This window comes from Salmo trutta, chromosome 9, assembly GCF_901001165.1.
Source record: "Salmo trutta chromosome 9, fSalTru1.1, whole genome shotgun sequence".
In the NCBI taxonomy this organism is placed as follows: domain Eukaryota; kingdom Metazoa; phylum Chordata; class Actinopteri; order Salmoniformes; family Salmonidae; genus Salmo; species Salmo trutta.
In genome coordinates, this window is record NC_042965.1 from 21,522,706 (window position 1) to 21,545,280 (window position 22,575).

The window sequence follows — 22,575 nt, forward strand, 5'->3', positions numbered from 1 at the left end:
AATTTAAAAACCAAGAAGTAAGAGAGGCAATGCAGCCCCTCATCTCTATAAATAACCATCACCCATCCCTCCCTCTCTCTCTCTCTCGCTCTCTCTCTCTCTAGCTCTCTCTCTCTCGCTCTGACGTTGGTCTTGGCGTCACGGCCTGATGTGCTCTCCTCTGTCTTTCTCCTTTTCTTCCTTCTTCTCTCTCTTTATTCCCCTTCTTATCTGTCTCCTTCCTTTCTCTTGTCTGCTCTCTCTCTCTTTGTCAGTATACTCTATTCATTTCTTCTGTTGTACACTTATCTTTTTCTCCCTCGTTCTCTCCCTCTGTCCCCATTGCACTCTCCTTCTCTCAAATACTTATTTTTCAGTTCCAGCGCAGGAGAATTTGGGACACTATGGACTATGTTCTTTTCAGAGACTGAATATAAGAAGTATGGGCTTCGTACGTTTACTCCAGTGCGACAGCGCTTTCCACTCACAGTTAAGACTTTCAACAGCACATATTGCACTATTCTGCAACAGTTATGCAAAATGTTAAAATGATCAACTGCACTGTAATAGCACCATTACCTGACAGCATAGTGTAATGACTGGCTGCCTGTGGGTACTGTCAGGGTTTGCCTTAAGGTGGCTCTCCTCTCCTTCCTCTTCCAGGTGGTGCTGGAGGACAGCCAAACTAACATGAGTGTTCGCTCCGCTTCACCTTCACATGCTTTTTTCTCTCTGTTTGTGTCTCTTTGTCCTGATTGTTAACATGTGAAGTGGTCTAGGATAACCTGTCTGTTTTATGTGCTTACTACGTGTACCAGTGAATGGGATCTATTTGTTTGAAATATATCATTTATGGTGTGGTATGATATAGAGACAGTGTAAATAAGTAGTGAAGGAATTTCCTACATTCAATTATAGCTTCTTTTTTCAGATAAAGACTTCACAGGGCAGACTTTCCAACAAGTTACATAATCACTAATCTTGGTTAACCCAGATCTAAAATCTAGCGTAATTGGTCAGCTGCTCATTTTAAGTTTTGGGTCCATACATGTTAAGAGAAGAGATGAATAGATGCTAGAACAAGGAACCGGGAATGAGGAGCTCCACCCTCTGGCTTTGCAAGTTACGGGCAAGTCTATTGGCCGAATGTCTTCTCCCCCTTCCCAAATTCAAAAGATGCTATACACCTGTGAAATCGTGATCTGTCCAAATAACCGGTGATAAAACCCAAGCACCGGAACTATTTCTGCTCGTTAGCTATTGGTGCCCATAGTGTAAAGACAGATCTACGTACCATTTATGTTGACGTATTCTGCCCACAAGAGATTACAAAATCACAATAAAATCAATCACGTTTTCGGGATCATCAATAGAACACCAATGTAGTTATGGTCGTCTGACTCATACTGCACCTCATACAGTGCCTGTCTTCCATTTGATTTCTTCTAGCACTAGACACGACAACAGTGCAGACAGTTATATTTACCTATGAAGTAGGAAGCTTTCCGTGCAGCTACAAATGAAGCGTGTTTTGCGTTGTGTTCATGAGAGAGATGTTGTGTAGTCCCCATGGGACGTCTAATGGTTAAGATTTGTAGTCTTTGTGTTGTACAACAAATAGGCCTACAAGTAGGGTTATATTTGTGAAGTTATTCCCATGTTACAACACACATTCAGAGGAAAGTTGTATTGTGTGGATATACAGTATGTGGACTATACTGTGAGACCAAGACAATGAGCTTAGAGGAATGTTATAGAGGAATGTTAGAATCATACTGTATACAGTCACACAACATAGAAACAAGAGCGATTACATGGGAATGAAATGGAACTGATTAACTTTGAGGAAGAAGGGGAAGATATATCAAGTGAGAGGGAGAGAGGGAAGAAAGAAAGAGAGAGGCTCTGGCAGGGTCTGGTCTCCACTTTCCTCGTCACTGACTGCATTCCAGCAGCCAATCATGACAGAGCCTTCTATGTCTCCATAGTAACCTCCTGTTGAAGCAGTGACGTAGAGGATAGAAACTGAGTTTAGGGGCTCAATGTAGAGGAGAAGAGCAATACTTTCTGCCCCTTCAAAAACCATTAGTCAAAAATCAAACAGAATATGCACAATGTTGTCTCTCCACCTCCTACATTGTCTGTATGTTATTAGAGTTGATTGCCAGGCCACAGCAGTAATAACAAGATGTATTAGGCTATCGGTGGTAGAGGACCTCAACTCAAGGCAACGATGAATACATGAGATAACTGGGGTAATTGAATGAATTCATACATGAAAGAATATGTAGAATATTTTTCTTGACTGCATTATAAAGCCCATTACACATCTAACACCAATAGTCTGACCTGCTTAGCCGGTTCAAGTTCACAATTTTTGTTTTGCCCTCAAACAAAGATTCATTGAGGTCTTTCAAAGTTCTTTATGTATTGTATGCCGTCATGGTATGCTGTTTTTAAGTGAAAATGCCATGATGATCTGCTAAATGCCTTGAAGATGTGTTTGGAACTTTCACCTGTGGAGAGGAATGAGGAAGAGTAGGAAGGAGGCTGGAGTATGAAATTACAGGCTTAAAATACAACTCTTTTTAAAAGCGTTCTTGCCATGGGTACAGGGAAGCATCCGCATGACGAGACTTGGTCTTGGGGACTGCTCTAATCAGCAGTGTGATTTCCCTGCCCTTTACTTTGTCCAAGCAGGTGCACTGTCAGTGGTGGGAGCGTTCTCAGTAATAAGCCCCATGACAATGGAACCCTGCTGAGTTTGCCTTTAATCAGCATCAAGTTGGGGCTGCATTTCTTGGATGGACAGATGATGACATAAGCGGGATTACTGGGGAGTGGGGGGCAGCGGGGATGTTTTTCCCTTCCGTCTTTGAGTTACGTAAAGCTGTTCTCTGTTATGCAGTTCATTCCAGCTCTTCGATTAAGCTACCCGGACAGAATTTCACTGATGGGAGTTTTCATACTACCTCGACACTTACCTGATTTGCACACAAGGTCACCTCATCTCATCCCGTGATTCAGAGCAGGAAGGGGAGGACCATCTTCCTCAGTGAATTTCATACAAATATAACTTTTTACATAAAACTATACAAAATATATTTCCACACAGCTGTAGCCCCGCCCCCTGTCACTCAAGGAGGCCATTTTTTACCCTCGACACTTGTTCAGTCTCTGCATGGTCAACGCAGCACATGCAACAGTGTCGATGACAACGATGCTGTTTTCACTTTACTTCTCAATATATATATATCCACTAGCGTTCTATAATAACACTATTAGTTTGTGTTTCTTACATCTGCAAAAAACTAGTTTTTTCTTTTCTTTTCTTAGTAAGTTGGGCCTAAATCTTGTTAGCCGCTAATGCTAATCTCTAGCTCGCTAATAAATTCAGAGCAAACATAACTAGTTATACAGCCTGATAATACCAGTGATGGTGTAGACCTACATCTGCTTGTTTTTTGTGCAACAGTATCTTCTAAATCAAAGTAATACGCAATGCCAGAATATGTTAGCTATATGAAGTAGCTAAGAGAAACCATTCAATTTACCCAAAGATTATAGGGTCCCCTAGGAAACACTTGTCAACACTTTGGTTCCTACCCTATCACTATAACTCCTCCTTGGCATTTTAATTTGTTGTCATGTCAAACACTGTATTCAAAGTGCCCACTATTATATTCTAACTATAGAATTAGAAAAATCATTCTATTTCCATGATTCCAACCCAAGTGTTTTGCTCTAAATCACAAGTCAATTCGCATTTGCAACATTTGGTTAAACACAAGTCCTAGATTTGTTTTCCCATATTGTGCAGCCCAACGTGGCAGTGTGGAATTGACCTCAAATGAGTACAGGAAATGCAGAAATTGATGAAAATGCAGAAAATTATTTTGGGTTGGAATTGAACAGTGTAAAACAATCAGAATAGAGAAAGGTCCATTTGAAATCACTTAGAATGTACAGTATGTGTTGCCAACCTAGGGTCACGCACTACTCATAAAGCACATTTTGAACTTTTATTACTCAAAAACATGAGAAAAAAGAAGAAACGTGCACACTGCTCTTGCTAGTATCACTGCTCTTTATTAAGCTAGCTGTAATCAGTGCATGCACTTTAATTAACATATTTTTACTATGCAGCCTGGCAGTGGGATACTGGGAGCTGCGGTCCACAATAACTAATCACTGAGGTCTAATTATAAAAGGTTATCCCCTTCCTCCATTGTAAGACAATTTAGTCCTGCACCCCTCTACTTCTTCACCCCTGATGTTTACAGCCATTCTGCATCTTATTGAACAGAATAAGGTGTGTTTTACATTAGAGTACTACAGTGGATAGCTGGTTTAGCAACCAGATTTGATTTGCTGTGAGAGATCATGGTTGGTGGATAATTTACAACCTGCTTGTTGCTCAACTTGAGCTGCATTTCATGGAAGCTTTCAGAAGCTTAACACATACACAAAATTATAGCAGTATCAATATCCAGCTCTGTTTCTTTCTTTTGTCTCTGTGTAAACCAGAGTCATTTTTCGAAGCAGGCCTGACTTGCTGGGTAGAAGGAGGAGGAGGTACATGATGAAGAGATGCTCTGTGGGAGTAGAGTATTTTATCTCTCTCCTCGTAGCGGAATGATGAGAAGAGGACCAGGCCAGGGCAGGTTGTGCTGTGAATCCCTCTTGCTCAGCTTGTGGAGGGCATGGGGAGCTGCACACCGTCTGGACCATGGGAAGCTGCCCTGTGGGAAAGGCAAGAGCCTGGCCCCTGGGCTGCCATGGTTGTTAAATATTCAGTAATTTTCCTACTTGGATCTTTCTAGTCAAGGTACGTCCACATGTCTGTTTTCCTCCTAAATGTTCATAGGAGATCGGTACTGTAGGTAGCCTAGAGGTTAAGACCATTGGGCTAGTAACCATAAGGTCGCTGGTTCGAATGCCTGAACCGACTAGGTGAAATAAATCTGTCGATGTGCTCTTGAGCAAGGCACTTATCCCTAATTGCTCTTGTAAATTGCTCTGGATAAGAGAGTAAGCTAATTGATAAAAAATGTAAAATGGTCTTGGGAGGCAGATGGCAATACTGGCAATTCTTACCACGAGTCACACAGACGAGACTGTATTGTCCTAAGCCCTTTGCCATTTTAACAGGATTGGGAGATAAGCCCACAGAGCCACTCATGGGGTTCTTACTATACACTGAGCTGTGTTTGGAGTGGTTGTCAAGGCGATGGTGAAAGTGATTTGTGGTATTTTAGGCTGACTCGGGCACAACATTTTCCACTTGTATTTAAAGAGGTTTTATTAATGGCACATCATGAGGGAACCGCCTTGCCGCCTTACGTTGTCGTGACGATGGCCAGCACCAGCTGTTCCACGCTGCTCCCTCTACAGTTTGTTAGGTGTGTTTACATGTACAGTAAATTTTGTGTTCACTATGATAAGAATTATGTGAAGAGAGAGGTCAATGCTGAAACATTTGTTTTGTATTATTTAGATAGTTTTAATAATAGCTTTTCTTGCTATTACATGAATAGCCCTTCCCTAGTAGGCCTATTCCTCTGTGGGAGTTGATGGTTGTTTTGATGATACCATGGAATAGCCACAGAGCAGCACTACCTGGAAAAGATTAGTGGGGTGTAGTAGAGGTTGTTTAAGGGGAACTGTGTTATGCGGCACTGAGATAGAGATGGTTCTGGCACTAGATTTTGTGCTTTACTGTGCCACAATCCCGTATTAGTGGGAGAATGTTGCGTGTGTGTGTGTGTGTGTGTGGTGTGTGTGGTGTGTGTGTGTGGTGTGTGGTGTGTGTGTGTGTGTGTGTGTGTGTGTGTGTGCGTGCTGTTACCCATCAGTCTGGATGCATAGATGTGTTTGTGTTTACTGGACCTGTCCTGCTGATTCCAGTAGGGCTAAGCATGTTATGTGAGGCTTAGGCCCAGGATCTCTGTTGAGCCACTCTGGAACCATGGAACGTTAGATTAGATCATTCTTAAAGAGCTGTTAAGCTCTCACAAAGTGCCCCAAGCATGAGTGTAGTTAAACATAGAACCTTCTCAGGAGTGTGTTCTGAATGACCTCCCTGGGTTCCTGGGGCCTCAGGCTAGTAGCAGACACTGAGGTTGTATCAGTCTCATTGCAAACGCAGCCTGTGCTCTTCAATGTCTAACATCTTTTAAAAAGATACAGATCTGGGATCAGCACAAATCAAAATGTTACATTAGATGTTACTCTCTTGCTGCTGGCCACCACTATTCAATTAAATTAAAATGACTTTATTTATTAACCAATGAGGAACCCTTCCGATGACACATGCCCAGCCACAGTGGTACAGTTAGCCTAGTTTGAGTAGAGAAATCACAGCCCCTTAGATTAGTGCTGTGTGGCCGCTGTGTGCTGCTATTACGTCACTACCCAGGGTGTAGCAGAGACTGTATTTTTAGACAGGAATGGGCATATTCTACCAACGCACAGCATCAAGCACTCTGCTTGCGTATGCTAGGATTATTATGAACGTTCTATTTTTAGTGTGTGTGTGTGTGTGTGTGTGTGTGTGTGTGTGTGTGTGTGTGTGTGTGTGTGTGTGTGTGTGTGTGTGTGTGTGTGTGTGTGTGTGTGTGTTTTATGTGAAGGTTGCTAGTGGTACATGAGTGAGAGGTATCTGCATAATTGCCAATTCATTCTGGTTGGGGAAAGATTTCAGTGTTTTCTGTTACATTTTCTAGGTAGCATCTGAACAGGAAACTTCCTTCACAAAATGTTTGGGGAAAACTACTAATCCATTATCAGAAAGATGATGGTCTTCGGTTGAGGAACTGTGCTGATTTACACTGTTCAGTAGAAAAGACTAGGCCCGAAGCAGAGGAACTAAAGTAATTCCCTGTTTGATGGGGAGGTTTTCTAGGATGCTGCTCTCTGTTCTCCTTCAGTACCTATGTCAGTCAACCATCAGTGCACCAGACCAGACAATCTCTCTCTCTCCAGCCTTGAGTGTTAACAGTGCACAGAAAGGTTTTTAGAGAAGTTTGAATCAATCAATCAAATGTATTTATAAGCCCTTTTTACCTCAGCTGATGTCACAAAGTGCTATACAGAAACCCAGCCTAAAACCCCAAACAGCAAGCAATGCAGATGTAGAAGCACGGTGGCTAGGAAAACTCTCTAGAAAGGCAGGAACCTAGGAAGAAACCTAGAGAGGAACCAGGCTCTGGGTGGCCAGTCCTCTTCTGGCTGTGCCGGGTGGAGATTATAACAGTACATGGCCAAGATGTTAAAATGTTCATAGTTGACCAGCAGGGTCAAATAATAATTATCACAGTGGTTGTAGAGGGTGCAACAGGTCAGCACTTCAGGAGTAAATGTCAGTTGGCTTTTCATAGCCGATCATTCAGAGTTAGAGACAGCAGGTGCGGTAGAGAGAGCGAGAGAGTCGAAACAGCAGGTCCGGGAGAAGTTAGCACGTCCGTTGATCAGGTCAGGGTTCCATAGCCGCAAGCAGAAACTGGAGCAGCAGCACGACCAGGTGGACTGGGGACAACAAGGAGTCATCAGGCCAGATAGTTCTGAGGTATGGTCCTAGGACTCAGGTCCTCCGAAAGAAAAGAGAGAGAGTTAGAGGGAGCATACTTAAATTCACACAGGACACTGGATAAGACAGGAGAAATACTCCAGATATAACAGACTGATCCTAGCCCCCCGACACACAAACTATTGCAGCATAAATACTGGAGGCTGAGACAGGCGGGGCCGGGAGACACTGTGGCCCCGTCCAACAATACCCCCGGACAGGGCCAACCAGGCAGGATATAACCCCACCCACTTTGCCAAAGCACAGCCCCCACACCACTAGAGGGATATCAACAGACCACCAACTTACTACCCTGAGACAAGGCTGAGTACAGCCCACGAAGATCTCCTCCACCGCACAAGCCCGAGGGGGGCGTAAACCCGGACAGGAAGATCACGTCAGTGACTCAACATACTCAGTGACGCACCCCTCCTAGGGACGGCATGGAAGAGCACCAGTAAGCCGGTGACTCAGCCCCTGTAATAGGGTTAGAGGCAGAGAATCCCAGTGGAGAGAGGGGAACTGGCCAGGCATAGACAGCAAGGGCGGTTCGTCACGCCAGTGCCTTTCCGTTCACCTTCACACTCCTGGGCCAGAACTACACTCAATCATAGGACCTATTGAAGAGATGAGTCTTCAGTAAAGACTTTAAGGTTGAGACCGAGTCTGCGTCTCACATGGATAGGCAGACCATTCCATAAAAATGTAGCTCTATAGGAGAAAGCCCTGCCTCCAGCTGTTTGTTTAGACATTCTAGGGACAATAAGGAGGCCTGCGTCTTGTGACCGTAGCGTACGTTATAGGTATGTATGGCAGGACCAAATCGGAGAGATAGGCTTGCTCCTACCTATGTAATGCTTTGTAGGTTAGCAGTAAAACCTTGAAATCAGCCCTAGCCTTAACAGGTTACTAGTGTGTGTCAGTTTGTAACTGTATTTCTTTCCAGGAGGCTTTAAAAAAGTTGGGTAGAGACTGAGAGCGAAAGATAAAGAGATGATTGAAAGAGACAGTGACAGTGAGGGAAAAGATGAGAAGGGAGGAGAAGAATAACTGTGACAGAGAAGGAAAGCCTTCCCTTTCCTCAATCTCTGAGCGGTGAAGCAAGAGGCTAATGAATCTTGTATGTTGATGGCTGTGTGGCAGATGGTGACGAGGGCTGGGCCATGTCCGCATGCGTCAGCACAATCCCTTTCTGCAGCGTCATCATCGCTGCCCACAGGCTCCCGTCAGGTCCCCAAGACAGAGCCACACTGTGACATTGCACCAGTCTGTTGGAATCTCGATCTCTCTCACTCGCTCTCTTTCTCACACACACTCATACCCTGTCATTCACTCTTCCTCAAGGGAATTTTGACTGCAGAGGTCTGTAGGGACAAAGACACAGGGACCTTTCTCTCCACTGGCTTGAACAGTCAAACGTGTGCTTTCAGCATGGAAAACCATTTCTGTCAGTGTGTGGGTTACAGTATTCAAGACTGCATTAGCATCTGTGGGTGTGTTAGCACATGAGTGTGTGTGAGAGGGAGTGTATATAAGCTGTATGTGTGATGGGTGTAGGCTTACATTTGTCAGTGGTGGCTCAGAAACTTGACAATCTCTCACACACTCTCCTCTGTGTAGATTTCCCCCTGTTCCACTTCCCCTAGATAACCTCTAAACAGTGTTTGCCTCGTGACCCTGTGCTGCATCACAATTACGTTTACCGGTATGCACAGGCCCTACCCTTGCTATAGGCTATTTAATGAAATCTGATAAAACAATGTCTCACATCCTTTCCTGCCTATTTGTCCAATCAGATGCATTACAACACAGTATGAACCAGCTGTATCTAACATCGCCCCTCCTCAACACAAGTAATACGCATCTTGTCGTGATGTGTGTTTTGTCCTATATTTTTTATTTTTCATTCCCCATCCCCACAGGAGGCCTTTTGCATTTTGGTAGGCCGTCATTGTAAATAAGAATTTGTTCTTAGTTAAATAAAGGTTAAATAAAAAAATTGAAAATAAATGAACCCCCTTTCCCAAAGCCACTTTATGAGTTCTCAGGCCTAATGGGAGGATGACATCATCTTGGACAGGGCCCGGTTTCCCAAAAGCATCTTAAGGCTAAGTTCATCGTTAGAACCTTTTGTAGGAGCGTCGTTAAATCTCCGAGCTGTTTCCCAAAAGCGGTGTTATTAACGCTGAACATGAAAACCCTCGCAATCTAACGCCTTCCTTCGACCACTCGTAGAACAGCTAAGTGTGTCGTTAGATGCTTTTTTTGCCCTCCCGCATCACTTTATACACAGAAGATCTCCCCTAAACATAAAATCACATTGGTTTATCAGTCTCTCTGTGACCTCCGATATCTTCAGAACAAGGTTGATTACAAATACAAAGTTGCCAATGTCTTTGCAATTGATAGAAACAAGCAACGTATAAAAAGATGTTTTGAAACGAAAACCAAGATGACTGCGTTAAAATATAAGCAGTAGGCTATAGGCCTATTTCAGTGCTATTGAAATACATTACATGTTCAATAAATGTAATATTCTGCTACTTGTAGGCTACTGTCTGTAATTTGTCTCAATATATTTCATGTGTAGCCTAACGTGCCAAATTGGGTATTTAGTGCATTTTTATTGGGTAAGCATTAGAATAAGCCGCCTCAAAGTGGTAATATCTCTCTAGGAGCTGAAACGTCATCAGTATTATGAAATAATTCTAATTTTAAATCAAGATTTGAATGAGAGCAGCACTGCCTTCCTTTTGATCCCATCGGTATCGATACATGCTCCAACGACGCCGTTACGACCATTCTCTCTACGTGGTGTTTTGGGAAACGCACGTTACATCTTCGGCCGTTATAGGAAAGATGCATCTTTAAAACACTTGTAAGTTCCATTGCTATCGGGAAACCGGGCCCTGGACTGTAATGAAAGGATCATTATGCCTGCTTGTTGTATCTAGGGTGCATGAGTTGAATCAGCCCTGTCCTGTTAACTGCTGGTGTGTTGACTGACATTGGTTTCACCTCATTATGATTTTGACTGCAAGAGTACTAGTGCAGGGAGTTCGGAAAATGTATTTCACAATATTTGTTTCTACATCAATGCTCCATATTACAAAAACTGCAGGGATTAGATCATGTGTTTTGGCACAGTGGCACCAGGCTTAAAAGAAAATAACACTCAGACTATATTTTGGTATTTGTTTCATTATTCCACTGTTGATACGGTCCCAAAATGTTTTGCAGCAATCAAGTTTTCAGGATATAGAACTTTCAAAATACAGAAAGTCACAGTATGGTGCATTTGGCCTCATTTCAAAATTCTATATCTTGAAAACTTGATTGGTGACATGCAAAAATGTGGGACTGTTATCAACAGTGGACCAATGAAACTAATACCAAAATATATATTTTTTGTGGAATTTTCATTTTAAGGTCTTTGTAGACTACTATTTTAGCCGTCTTATGCCACGATTTTGCATAAGGGCCTTGCCCAAGGGCACATCGACAGAGCCTTGTCGGCTCGGGGATTCGAATCAGCAACTTTTCAGTTACTGGCCCAATGCTCTAACCCAGGGCTGCCCAACCCTCTTCCTGGAGATCTACTGTCCTGTAGGTGTTCAGTCCAACCCTAATTTAGCGTATCTGATTCAGCTAGTTAAGGTCTTGTTGAGCAGCTAATAAGTAGAATCAGGTGTGTTAATTAGGGTTGTACTGAAAACCCAGAGGATGGTAGATCTCCAGGAAGAGGGTTGGACTGAAAACCCACAGGATGGTAGATCTCCAGGAAGAGGGTTGGACTGAAAACCCACAGGATGGTAGATCTCCAGGAAGAGGGTTGGACTGAAAACCCAGAGGATGGTAGATCTCAAGGAAGAGGGTTGGGCAGCCCTGTTCTAACCACTAGGCTACCTGCCGCTGACACATACTCAGATCAAATACGCAGCTGCAGTTGACGCAGCCTACGTTGGCAGACATAGCCTCTCAAGCCAATCGCAGAATGTGACGACAGAACGGAAGCAAATCATACAATCTGGCCAGGTTGATATCAAGATTTTAATTTGGTAACATCGTACAGTGTGATGTGATAATGGTAAAAGACTGAATCTGACATAGTCTGCAAAGACCTTAAGGGGGATTGAAAGGTGGTGTTCAGCTACTGGACTGTTAGCATGAAGAGTGGTGGTTTGATTTCTATTCAATTACATTTACATTTAAGGGGCTTTATTGGCATGGGAAAGCTGTTTACATTGCCAAAGCAAGTGAAATAGATAATAAAACACTTAGTGAAATAAACAAATAAAAAATGTACAGTAGACATTACACTTACAAAAGTTCCAAAATAATAAAGACATTTGAAATATCATTATGTCTATATACAGTGGTGTAATGATAAAGTACAAAAAGGGAAAATAAATAAACATAAATATGGGTTGTATTTACAATCGTGTTTGTTTTTCACTGGGTTGCCCTTTTCTTGTGCAACAGGTCACAAATCTTGCTGCTGTGATTGCACACTGTGGTATTTCACCCAATAGATATGGGAGTTTATCAAAAATTGGATTTGATTTCAAAGTCTACATTTGGCAGGAGGTTATGAAGTGCAGCTTAGTTTCCACCTCATTTTGTGGGCAGTGTGCACATAGCCCGTCTTCTCTTGAGAGCCAGGTCTGCCTACAGCGGCCTTTCTCAATAGCAAGGCTATACTCACTGAGTCTGTACATAGTCAAAGATTTCCTTAATTTTGGGTCGGTCACAGTGGTCAGGTATTCTGCCACTGCGTACTCTCTGTTTAGGGCCAAATCTCTATCTACAGTAATGTTGTTATCTCTTCCCCCCCCCCCACGATGTTCCTCTCTACTTTTGTGGATGTGTCGTACCATCTAGAGCGGGCTGCTGTGCATTGTGTGTAGAGTATAAAGAAATAGCGGAGGAGGAGAGAAGGAAGAGTTAAAATCCCACAGCTCAACCGCCCTCCCACACTGTGAGCCAGTGCTGCCTGCCTCTCAGTCAGACCTGTTAAGTCATCAAATCTATATCTAATCTAATTGTATTTGCTTCGATAACCACAGGTGTAGACTGACAGTGAAATGCTTACTTGAGGGGCCGTTCCAAACAATGCAGAGAGAAAAATATAGAAAAATAATAACATAAGGAATAAATACACAATCAGTAACAATAATTTGGCTTCATACAGTATTCAGACCCTTTGACTTTTTCCACATTTTGTTACATTACAGCCTTATTCTAAAATGGATGAAATAGTTTTTTTTACTCATCAATCTACACACAACACCCCATAATGACAAAGCAAAAACAGAAATACCTTATTTACATAAGTATTCAGACCCTTTGCTATGAGACTCGAAATTGAGCTCAGGTGCAGCCTTTTTTCCATTGATCAATCAATCAAATGTATTTATAAGCCCTTTACATCAGCCAATATCACAAAGTGCTATACAGAAACCCAGCCTAAAACCACAAAGAGCAAGCAATGCAGATGTAGAAGGACGGTGGCTAAAAAAAACTCCCTAAAAAGGCAGGAACCTAGGAAGAAACCTAGAGAGGAACCAGGCTCTGGGTGGCCAGTCCTCTTCTGGCTGTGCCGGGTGGAGATTATAACAGTACATGTTATAATCTGTTATAATATTATAACAGTACATGGCCAAGATTTTAAAATGTTCATCGATGACCAGCAGGGTCAAATAATAATAATCACAGTGGTTGTAGAGGGTGCAACAGGTCAGCACCTCAGGAGTAAATGTCAGTTGGCTTTTCATAGCTGATCATCGTTGAGATGTTTCTACAACTTGATTGGAGTCCACCTGTGGTAAAATCAATTGATTGGACAATATTTGGAAAGGCACACACCTGTCTATATAAGGTCCCACAGTTGACCGTGCATATCAGAGCAAAAAGCAAGCCATGAGGTCGAAGGAATTGTCCGTAGAGCTCTGAGACAGGATTGTGTCAAGGGATAGATCTGGGAAGGGTACCAAAACATTTCTGCAGCATTGAAGATCCCCAAGAACACAGCGGCCTCCATCATTCTTAAATGGAAGAAGTTTGGAACTGCCAAGACGCTTCCTAGAGCTGGTCACTTGGCCAAACTGAACTATCGGGGAGAAGGGAGGTGACCAAGAACCTGATGGTCACTCTGACAGAGCTCCAGAGTTCCTCTGTGGAGATGGGAGAAACTTCCAGACGGACAACCATCTGTGCAGCACTCCACCAATCAGGCCTTTATGGTAGAGTGGCCAGATGGAAGCCATTCCTCAGTAAAAGGCACATGACAGTCCACTTGGAGTTTGCCAAAAGGTACCTGAAGGACTCTCAGACCATGAGAAACAAGATTCTCTGGTCTGATGAAACCAAGATTGAACTATTTGACCTGAATGCCAAGCGTCAGGTCTGGAGGAAACCTGACACCATCCCTACGGTGAAGCATGGTGGTGGCAGCATCATTTTTAAGTCATTTAGCAGACGCTCTTATCCAGAGCGACTTACAAATTGGTGCATTCACCTTATGATATCCAGTGGAACAACCACTTTACAATAGTGCATCTAAATCTTTTAAGGGGGGGGGGGGGTTAGAAGGATTACTTTATCCTATCCCAGGTATTCCTTAAAGAGGTGGGGTTTCAGGTGTCTCCGGAGGTGGTGATTGACTCCGCTGTCCTGGCGTCGTGAGGGAGCTTGTTCCACCATTGGGGTGCCAGAGCAGCGAACAGTTTTGACTGGGCTGAGCGGGAACTGTGCTTCCTCAGAGGTAGGGAGGCGAGCAGGCCAGAGGTGGAGTGAACGCAGTGCCCTTGTTTGGGTGTAGGGCCTGATCAGAGCCTGAAGGTACGGAGGTGCCGTTCCCCTCACAGCTCCGTAGGCAAGCACCATGGTCTTGTAGCGGATGCGAGCTTCAACTGGAAGCCAGTGGAGAGAGCGGAGGAGCGGGGTGACGGAGAGAACTTGGGAAGGTTGAACACCAGACGGGCTGCGGCGTTCTGGATGAGTTGTAGGGTGTTTAATGGCACAGGCAGGGAGCCCAGCCAACAGCGAGTTGCAGTAATCCAGACGGGAGATGACAAGTGCCTGGATTAGACCTGCGCCGCTTCCTGTGTGAGGCAGGGGTCGTACTCTGCGAATGTTTGTAGAGCATGAACCTACAGGATCGGGTCACCGCCTTGATGTTAGTGGAGAACGACAGGGTGTTGTCCAGGGTCACGCCAAGGTTCTTGCTGTGGGGATGTTTTTCAGAGGCAGGGACTGGCGACTAGTCAGGATAGAGGGAAAGATGAACGGAGCAAAGTACAGAGAGATCTTGATGAAACAACGATCCTAAGGACAAACGACCTTAAGCACACAGCAAGGACAACGCAGGAGTGGCTTTGGGACAGGTGTCGGAATGTCCTTGAGTGGCCCAACCAGAGCCCGGACTTCAACCCCTATCTAACATCTCTGGAGAGACCTGAAATTAGCTGTACAGCGACGCTCCCCATCACAACCTGACAGAGCTTGAAGAGGATCTGCAGAGAAGAATGGGAGAAACTCCCCAAATGCAGGTCTGCCAAGCTTGTAGAATCAAGTCCTGTAATCGCTGCCAAAGGTGCTTCAACAAAGTACTGAGTAAAAGGTCTGAATGTGTGATATTTCAGTATTGTTTTATACATTTGCAAAACTGTTTTTGCTTTGTCTTAATAGGGTGTTGTGTGTAGGTTGATCAGGGAAAAAATGTAATCCATATAAAATAGGTCTGGAATGTAACAAAATGTGGAAAAAGTAAAATAGTGTGAATACTTCCTGAATGCACTGTATACAGGGTACCAGAACCGGGTCGATGGGACACAAGGTAATTGAGGTAGATATGTACATATAGGTAGGGGTAAAGTGATTAGGCAACAGGATAGATAATAAACAGTAGCAACAGTGTATGTGATTAATCAAAGGGTAAATGCAGATAGTCCTGGTATCTATTTGGTGAACTATTTAGCAGTCTTATGGCTTGGGGGTAGAAAGTGTTCAGGGTCCTGTTGGTTCCAGACTTGGTGCATCGGTATTGCTTCCCGTGCGGTAGCAGAGAGAACAGTCTATGACTTGGGTGGCTGGAGTCTTTGACATTTTTTAGGGCCTTCCTCTGACCCTGTCTGGTATAGAGGTCCTGGATGGCAGGGAGCTCGTCCGCTCTACCCTCTGTAGCTCCTTGCAGTCGGATGCCTAGTAGTTGCCATACCAAGCATTGAGAGAGCCAGTCAAGATGCTTTCAATGGTGCAGCTGTATCACTTTTTGATGATCTGAGGGCCCATGCTAAATGTTTTCAGCCTCCTGAGGGGAAGAGGCATTGTCATGCCTTCTTCACGACTGTGTTGGTGTGTGGGACCATGGATAATTCCTTACTGATGTGGACACCAAGGAACTTGAAGCTCTCGTCTCGCTCCACTACAGCCCTGTCGATATGAATGGGGACGTGCTCAGCCCTCCGTTTCCCAGTAGTTCACGATCAGCTCCTATGTCTTGCTGACGTTGAGGGAGAGGTTGTTGTCCTGCACCACGTCACTGACCAAGGGCTGTGGTCATGACATTTTTTCAGACGGTTATGTCTAATAAATCAATTTAATATACACCATCCACAATAAATCCATTCTTTATTTAGGCAGTCTAAAGAAACATTATGATAGGAAGAAAATGTATTTCAGAAGAACAGAATATGAGTTGGCTTACTGTATGTTATCTGGCTATGCTCCATGCCATAGGCTGTACGCTTGTTCATTTAGCAGACAAGATATGCTTATAAGTCTGGTGCCATTATTTTATATTATATGATTTTATAGTAAGAAGATATAATTGAACTAGAAAGGATATTTTCCCATTCTGAAGCGAGGTGCGCATGTGTTAGTTTTATAGTTATTTGGAAACTAGTTGTGAATGATACAAACCTTAGAATGTCTTAGAAATGAAAACATATGCATGATGCGACTATAGGTTATTGAGTGATTTGGAGAAAATTGCAAAAAAACTCTTGCGATCTGTTCCTTGCCTCAGGCTGCACACACTGTTCTTTCATCAAGTGATCATATTTTCACCCATCAGACTATTCTCAATTTAATATTATCTTTACTAATATGTCAAATTAGTTTAGATTTAGAATAGCTCGTTATCAAATGGGCAGAAACAGGGGCAGGGGAAATAAGACATGTCATCAGTATTCACTGGAATAGCGAATGTAGGCCTCTTTCCCACTGGCTCGTTTTTCAATCATGCCAGGTAGGCTACTCCGGTTATTTCACTCCACACTGGGTCGTTTTCAATCATGCCAGGTAGGCTATTCCGGTTATTTCACTCCACACTGGCTCGTTTTTCAATCATGCCAGGTAGGCTACTCCGGTTATTTCACTCCACACTGGGTCGTTTTTCAATCATGCCAGGTAGGCTACTCCGGTTATTTCACTCCACACTGGCTCGTTTTTCAATCATGCCAGGTAGGCTATTCCGGTTATTTCACTCCACACTGGGTCGTTTTTCAATAATGCCAGGTAGGCTACTCCGGTTATTTCACTCCACACTGGCTCGTTTTTCAATCATGCCAGGTAGGCTACTCCGGTTATTTCACTCCACACTGGGGTCGTTTTTCAATCATGCCAGGTAGGCTACTCCGGTTATTTCACTCCACATGGGTCGTTTTTCAATCATGCCAGGTAGGCTACTCCGGTTATTTCACTCCACACTGGCTCATTTTTCAATCATGCCAGGTAGGCTACTCTGGTTATTTCACTCCACACTGGGTCGTTTTCAATCATGCCAGGTAGGCTACTCCGGTTATTTCACTCCACACTGGTCGTTTTTCAATCATGCCAGGTAGGCTACTCCGGTTATTTCACTCCACACTGGGTCGTTTTTCAATCATGCCAGGTAGGCTACTCTGGTTATTTCACTCCATGCGTCAACCACTGTTTGAGGAGCATGCAGCCTCTATTCCGCCCAAACTCTGTATGCCATGGGCTCTCCAAACCCTGTTTCTGCAGCTACCCAGTGCTTTGTTTGGGAAACCAAGTGAAATCTGTTTGGGAACGTTAATAGTAACATGTTTTCACAACCAAAACACATTTAACCTCTAGGGTATGTGGGATGAAATCGTCCCACCTACTCACAGCCAGTGAATCCCGTGGCGCGTTATTCAAATACCTTAGAAATGCTATTACTTCAATTTCTCAAACATATTACTATTTTACACCATTTTAAAGACAAGACTCTCGTTAATCTAACCACACTGTCCGATTTCAAAAAGGCTTTACAACGAAAGCAAAACATTAGATTATGTCAGCAGAGTACCCAGCCAGAAATAATCAGACACCCATTTTTCAAGCTAGCACATAATGTCACATAACCCAACCACAGCTAATGCAGCACTAACCTTTGATGATCTTCATCAGATGACACTTCTAGGACATTATGTTATATATGAATTTACTAAATTACTCACGATAAACGTTCACAAAAAACATAACAATTATTTTAAGAATTATAGATACAGAACTCCTTTATGCAATCGCTATGTCCGATTTAAAATAGCTTTTCGGCAAAAGCACATTTGCAATATTCTGAGTAGATAGCCCAGCCATCACGGGCTAGCTAATTTGACACCCACCAAGTTTGGCCCTCACCAAACTCCGATTTACTATTAGAAAAATTTGATTACCTTTGCTGTTCTTCGTCAGAATGCACTCCCAGGACTTCTACTTCCAATAAACAAATGTTGGTTTGGTTCAAAATAATCCATAGTTATGTTCAAATATCCTCTGTTTTGTTCGTGCGTTCAAGACACTATCCAAAGGGTGACGAAGGGTGACGCGCCCGACGCGTTTCGTGACAAAAAAAATCTAAATATTCCATTACCGTACTTCGAAGCATGTCAACCGCTGTTTAAAATCAATTTTTATGCGATTTTTCTCGTAAAAAGCGATAATATCTGACCGGGAAACCCTGTTTACGTTCAAAGACGAAAAAATAAAAACATGGTGTCGCCTTGTGCCACGCGCCTCAGTCTCATTGTTCTCTGATCGACCATTATCCAAATGCGCTACTGTTTTTCAGCCAGGGCCTGCAAAGACATCATTCAGCATTTTGCCACCTTCTGAGAGCCTATGGGAGCCGTAGGAAGTGTCACGTTACAGCAGAGATCCTCAGTTTTCAATATAGAGAGTGTAGAAGCCCAAGAAATGTCAAGAGGGCACTTCCTGTAAGGAATCTTCTCAGGTTTTTGCCTGCCATATGAGTTCTGGTTATACTCACAGACACCATTCAAACAGTTTAGAAACTTTAGGGTGTTTCTATCCAAAGCCAATAATTATGCATATTCTAGTTTCTGGGCAGTAGTAATAACCAGATTAAATCGGGTACGTTTTTTATCCGGCCGTGCAAATACTGCCCCCTACCCTAGAGAGGTTAATTCAACTGTTGATGCACTGGAAGAGGGACAATAGAGCCCTGAGGTACCAGGCCATTAGCGACCTAATGGTCGTGAGTTGGGCACTACCAACGCATGTCCAGAGTGCATAAGAGGAGATTACCGTGAATTTTACTGCAGTCATGACTCATGTATGCCTGTGTGCGGTAATATAGTCACCGTAACAGCCCTATACTGATCTCATCTCTATGGGCGGCCTCACCACCGTCGTGTCGTCAGGAAACTTAATGATGGTATTGGAGTTGTGCGCGGCCATGTGGTGTTGTGTGAACGTGGGAGTACAGGAGGGAACTAAGCATGCACCCCTGAGGAGCCCCGTGTTAAGAGTCAGTGTGGTGGATGTGTTGTTGCCTACCCTCACCACCAGGGGACTGCCCATCAGGAAGTTCAGGATGCAGTTGCAGAGGAAGTCCCAGGGTCCTCAGCTTAGTGATGAGCTTGGACGGCAGTATGCTGTTGAACACTGAGCTGTGTTGTTGTAGAAGTGTTTATGTCAAACTGGATGGGTCCCCTTATGTCCTTTGTGTTCTAGTGGTGCGTTAACGGTTTAAGTGAGAGTGTCTGAGTGGAGGGGTGTGGTGATTGGTTGGGTGGAGCTCTCAACATGTCGAAGACCTGAGTGTGGAGGGCGGCGTCACTAGGAGGCTCTCAAAGTTAGCCTTTGTTCAGTAGATGAGTGTCAGTGGGAATATATTAGCATAATTAGATGGGATGGCTGAGAGCCATATACGACCACAGTTTCTGCTATTGGGGGAGCGTTATGGTTACGCAATGCTGGGGTAATCAGTAGTGGATACTCTGGGTTCTCTCCCCAGGTTAGGACTCAGGAGAATGGGGAAATGGGATTGGATCAGAGGAAACAATCTAAAGGCTAGTTTACAGTCAGTCTGTCGACATTTCTGTAGACAATTGTCAAACGACATCATGAACATTCTATTGTAGTCCGACATCAAACTTGTGGTTATAAAAAAGTATAAAGACAAAACAACAGCCTCTGCATGACATCAGTACCCCGGTGCTCCCAAATAGCATACTTTCTCTATTTTAACACCAATAAACATATATGTTTGGACATTATTAGCGAATGTGAACAAGGACAATGTGCAACGTTTTGATGCATGCAGCACTGGCTCTTCAGCAGCATGTCTACATGCTGTGTCCTGTGTGGAGTCTGGAGTCACTAAGGCAATGGGCCTGCCTGCTCTGCTTTGAGAAGAGGGAAGAATCAAACAGGCCTAGAAATGGGGAGAAGAAAAATTAAGTAAATCAAAATAGCAGTGGCAGCTGTACAAATAACTCATCCAAAGGGCTTTTCTTTCTCAAACAAGGTAACGCCCCGTCATCTTATTAATTCAGTCACTAGCAAGTTAAACTACGGCTCGTGTTAATGCATAATGCTGCGTTTTTCATGCAGAAAAAAATATAAAACGCGTAAGAAATATCTTGCTGCGTTTTGTAAACGCATCTAAAATAATTCTTATTGTGATTTCTGCCCGGCATCAGTTGCACTTCTTCACTGGGATGAGAATTCAGGAACGGGAGTTCTATCAGCAGACAGTGCTTCCCACTGATGTGGAGCTTCTTTTCTCTGGTGCTGTTCTCGGTGTAGCCAGACGATTTTTCTCAGGTAAAATGCAAGATTAACTTTAAGCAAAACATTAGGAAATGTAGCTGGCTACATTCTTTCTATGATAGGCCTAAACATTATGATGGTCATACATTGTTTTTGCAAAAAATACCTTGCTTTTCATTGTAAACTCATTTACTTGGGTGGCTGCCAGCCAAATAGCATTGCACTTCTGTTTCATCTGATGAAAATGATGCTGTTTTATGCCGAATGTGTTGCACTATAGTGCACCTCCCTGATCATTCTATTGAAACAAAAAACACTGTTGACTTTCAATATAAAATGCAACCCCTGTCAATACACAGCTGGACACACCTGCTCCTGCTTTCTCCTGTTGTGCTATTTACAAACAACACGTGACTGGCTCAGCTCTGCTGGGGAACTAAGTAAGCTTCATAATGTAAAATAATGTGACAGGTGAAATAAGACGTGATCTGCTTTATCCCCTAATGCATTGCACAAGTTGACTGCAGATATTTACTTAAAAAATTGCTACAAATATTAAATGGTATTGAAAAACTTCAAAGAAAGTTTTGATGGTATTGAAAGAGCATCATGTGGCTATTTCCAAATACCCCGGTATACGGTATATACGGTATACCGCACAAGCCTACTTTAACTGTTCAGCGATCTTACCATTATGTCTCTCTTCTCATCCACAGGCACCATCGATGAGGACGCATCAGTGAAGTGACGAGTCACACATAGAAACTCCCCGGTCCCTCCAACCACCAGCCCCCCTCCCCTCCCTCTGTCCCTCTCCCCTCTTCCTGGCCCCTCTCCCCCACCCAGACTCACCATGCTGATCAAGGAGTACCGGATCCCAATGCAATGAGCGTGGACGAGTTACCGCATCGCCCAGCTCTACATGATCCAGGTGAGGCCAACAGACACACGCTCCACCTGTAACTCTGACCCCCCTCACCTCCAGGACAACACCTCCACCCCAGAGTTCAACAGAAACACTCACTGGACAACCACACCTGTAGTGTAGTGGAGTGGAGGGGGAGGTTTTGTAATACAGGGGATTTTCTACCACGATTGGTCCTTAAAGTGCTCAATTATAAATTGATTGGTCACACAGCGTTTAATGTTGGGATACAGCCGGGTTCCCAAACTGGTGGCCCGCGCTGAAAAATGTTTTACCCCAAAGTTTTCTGAGCAAAAATAAGTAAGTAATAACTTTTTGGGTGGTTTAATTTTCTTTGTTTGACATAAAATACTGTAAAAACACCAGGAAATCAACTCCAAGTGATTTTCATTTAAGAAATCTGTTCCCAACTATTCCCGCACATAATAGAGAGACACGTGATCGTATTCTAATGGAAGCAAGGTTTTAAATGATTTTTTTAGTCAACAAATGATTTGGTATTATGTTCCAGCCCCCGACCATCCACTCAAGATAAAGTTGTCCCGCGGCTGAATCTAGTTGATGATCCCTGGTATACAGGAACAATTGGAGCTGTGTGCTGATGGATTGTCTCTACTTTAACTCTCTGAGGCTGGCTGCTCCCTCCCTCCCTCCCTCAGCTGGGTGTGTGTTTTGTCCAGGGAGGGAGGGAGGGGCACTCTGCTACTCTCTTACAGCAGGCAGAAACTGCTGTGACGTGAAAGCTGCCAGTCTGAAGCTGCCAGTCTGAAGCTGCCAGTCTGAAGCTGCTAGGAAGGACCATAATCCCCCGGGAGGAATGTCTCTAATGGATTCATTTGTTCTGTTGTTTATTTAGACACCAGAAACATTTTGCTTGTAGGCACTAGGTAGGGATGATGAAGAAGCTGCTAACACAGGATATTGAGAATCTCAATCAACACTCCTCTGAATTCTCTTCTGTCTACTATTCAGGCTGATTTAACTGCAGCTGTCCCTACTTAGCTGCATTACATGTAGCCAGCCCTCTTCCCCTGCCTACCGCTGTACACTAAATACAGTTTGTACAGTTTGCATTATCCTC

At 43.6% G+C, this 22,575-nt stretch overlaps 1 protein-coding gene across 1 annotated transcript in view; it reads left to right on the plus strand.

The window, feature by feature from the left end:
• The window catches only part of LOC115200170 (membrane-associated phosphatidylinositol transfer protein 2), a 91,564-nt gene that overhangs the window by 31,877 nt on the left and 37,112 nt on the right, over positions 1–22,575 (plus strand). The window contains exon 2 of the mRNA XM_029762982.1: positions 21,286–21,500. Within this exon, the coding sequence (XP_029618842.1) occupies positions 21,492–21,500 (9 nt within the window). The 5' untranslated portion in view covers positions 21,286–21,491. The remainder of the gene's footprint in view (positions 1–21,285; positions 21,501–22,575) is intronic.